This window comes from Nanorana parkeri, unplaced genomic scaffold (assembly GCF_000935625.1).
Source record: "Nanorana parkeri isolate BGI_ZX_2015 unplaced genomic scaffold, ASM93562v1 scaffold2654, whole genome shotgun sequence".
Taxonomy (NCBI): domain Eukaryota; kingdom Metazoa; phylum Chordata; class Amphibia; order Anura; family Dicroglossidae; genus Nanorana; species Nanorana parkeri.
In genome coordinates, this window is record NW_017308922.1 from 31,869 (window position 1) to 34,368 (window position 2,500).

The 2,500-nt window shown below is 49.2% G+C and overlaps 1 protein-coding gene across 2 annotated transcripts in view; it reads right to left on the minus strand.

Annotated features, from left to right (window-relative positions):
* The window catches only part of LOC108802082 (voltage-gated potassium channel subunit beta-3), a 52,088-nt gene that overhangs the window by 16,187 nt on the left and 33,401 nt on the right, over positions 1-2,500 (minus strand). The window contains exon 8 of one of the 2 annotated variants that reach the window (XM_018573977.1): positions 415-501. The exons of the other annotated variant lie outside the window; for it this stretch is intronic. Within the exon in view, the coding sequence (XP_018429479.1) occupies positions 415-501 (87 nt within the window). The remainder of the gene's footprint in view (positions 1-414; positions 502-2,500) is intronic. 2 annotated transcript variants of the gene reach the window in all.

A 2,500-nucleotide genomic window follows, 5' to 3' on the forward strand; every position in this document is an offset into this window, starting at 1 on the left:
TTATGCCCCCCCCCCCCCCCCCCCCCCCCCATTTGGCACAAAGAGATGACGCCTGAGGCAATGGCCACTTGCTGCCTCATTACAAGGACAGCCCTGTTGGCCTTCATTCAACCCGGAGGATGGGTGACATCTAGTGGCGGAAAGCAATTATTACAAGGGACAGATTCAGACTGAAGGTAAGTATTGTAGCAAAAGCTGCTTTTTTATTTTTGCTTTTCCTTGGCGATTCGTTCTCATTGTTTTGTTTGTTCAATCTGGTTGTTTAACTGCTAATTGCGGCAGCTTGCTATCAATACCCAGCCCACGGCATTGCCTGTAAATCTACATCAATAACATTCCACCCTGCCGAGGTCACTGAGGAGCGGAGGAAGCGACAGTAAAGAAATGAAAGTGACATTAAGGAGATGGATTCACCTTCCATGGGGCTGTTGGCATCCATTCGATTCGCAAACACGATATCGACGTATTCCAACTGCAGCCGTTCCAGGGACCCCCGGAGACCTGTGGGGCAGGAAGGAGCAATTAGAGACGGATCAGGAGAGAAATGAGAACCTGAACAGAGACACAAAGACAAAAGACTTAACCACACAATGGTGCCGCTGTTTCCATTGATATGATACAATATATTCTGCATGACACCATTCATTGTCTGGGATACTGCAGAGCGAAGAAAGGGGGCTGCAGGGGGGGTGGAGGAGGAGAGCACATGTTAGTGGAGGAGGTCAGGAGGGGACTCCCATAGGGAATAGACCATCAACCATTCCCCTAGTACTGTATGGTCTTCTCACATTACAAAGACCTTCTCAATTCAGTATTTTGCAACACATCAGCACTCAAAAAGAAAATGAGGTTTGTAGAAAAATATAGTTTAAACATAGGGTTGCCACCTGTCCAGGATTCACCCGAACAGTCCGGGTTTTGAATGCTGTGTCCGGGTTTCATGGCAGCAGAAACCCGGACACAAGATGTCAGGCAGACGGGGACAACCAAAATGAAGATGGGGGCTACTGGCCCCCCACTGAAAATAGTCTCAACTATGATATTTACATATGAACATGAACACGCCACGGCTCATTCTCCCCAAAAAATGTCAGCGTGTCGCTAGAGTGTTCGGGTTTCACTTGAAGAAAAGGTGGCAACCCTATTTAAACACCCTAATATCACCGGCACATGACATATTGATATTCATGAGATCACAGCCTGTCCATTCACTAGAGACCAGTGACATCACCGACACTTCATATACATGAGAACACAGCCTGTCCATTCACCAGAGACCAGTGACATCACCGACACTTCATATTCCTGAGAACACAGGCCGTCCATTCACTAGAGACCAGTGACATCACCGACACTTCATATTCCTGAGAACACAGGCCGTCCATTCACTAGAGACCGGTGACATCACTGAGAATGCAGCCTGTCCATTCACTAGAGACCGGTGACATCACTGAGAATGCAGCCTGTCCATTCACTAGAGACCGGTGACATCACTGAGAATGCAGCCTGTCCATTCACTAGAGACCGGTGACATCACTGAGAATGCAGCCTGTCCATTCACTAGAGACCGGTGACATCACTGAGAATGCAGCCTGTCCATTCACTAGAGACCGGTGACATCACTGAGAATGCAGCCTGTCCATTCACTAGAGACCGGTGACATCACTGAGAATGCAGCCTGTCCATTCACTAGAGACCGGTGACATCACTGAGAATGCAGCCTGTCCATTCACTAGAGACCGGTGACATCACTGAGAATGCAGCCTGTCCATTCACTAGAGACCGGTGACATCACTGAGAATGCAGCCTGTCCATTCACTAGAGACCGGTGACATCACTGAGAATGCAGCCTGTCCATTCACTAGAGACCGGTGACATCACTGAGAATGCAGCCTGTCCATTCACTAGAGACCGGTGACATCACTGAGAATGCAGCCTGTCCATTCACTAGAGACCGGTGACATCACTGAGAATGCAGCCTGTCCATTCACTAGAGACCGGTGACATCACTGAGAATGCAGCCTGTCCATTCACTAGAGACCGGTGACATCACTGAGAATGCAGCCTGTCCATTCACTAGAGACCGGTGACATCACTGAGAATGCAGCCTGTCCATTCACTAGAGACCGGTGACATCACTGAGAATGCAGCCTGTCCATTCACTAGAGACCGGTGACATCACTGAGAATGCAGCCTGTCCATTCACTAGAGACCGGTGACATCACTGAGAATGCAGCCTGTCCATTCACTAGAGACCGGTGACATCACTGAGAATGCAGCCTGTCCATTCACTAGAGACCGGTGACATCACTGAGAATGCAGCCTGTCCATTCACTAGAGACCGGTGACATCACTGAGAATGCAGCCTGTCCATTCACTAGAGACCGGTGACATCACTGAGAATGCAGCCTGTCCATTCACTAGAGACCAGGGACATCACCGACACTTCATATTCATGAGAACGCAGCCCGTCCATTCACTAGAGACCAGTGGCATCACT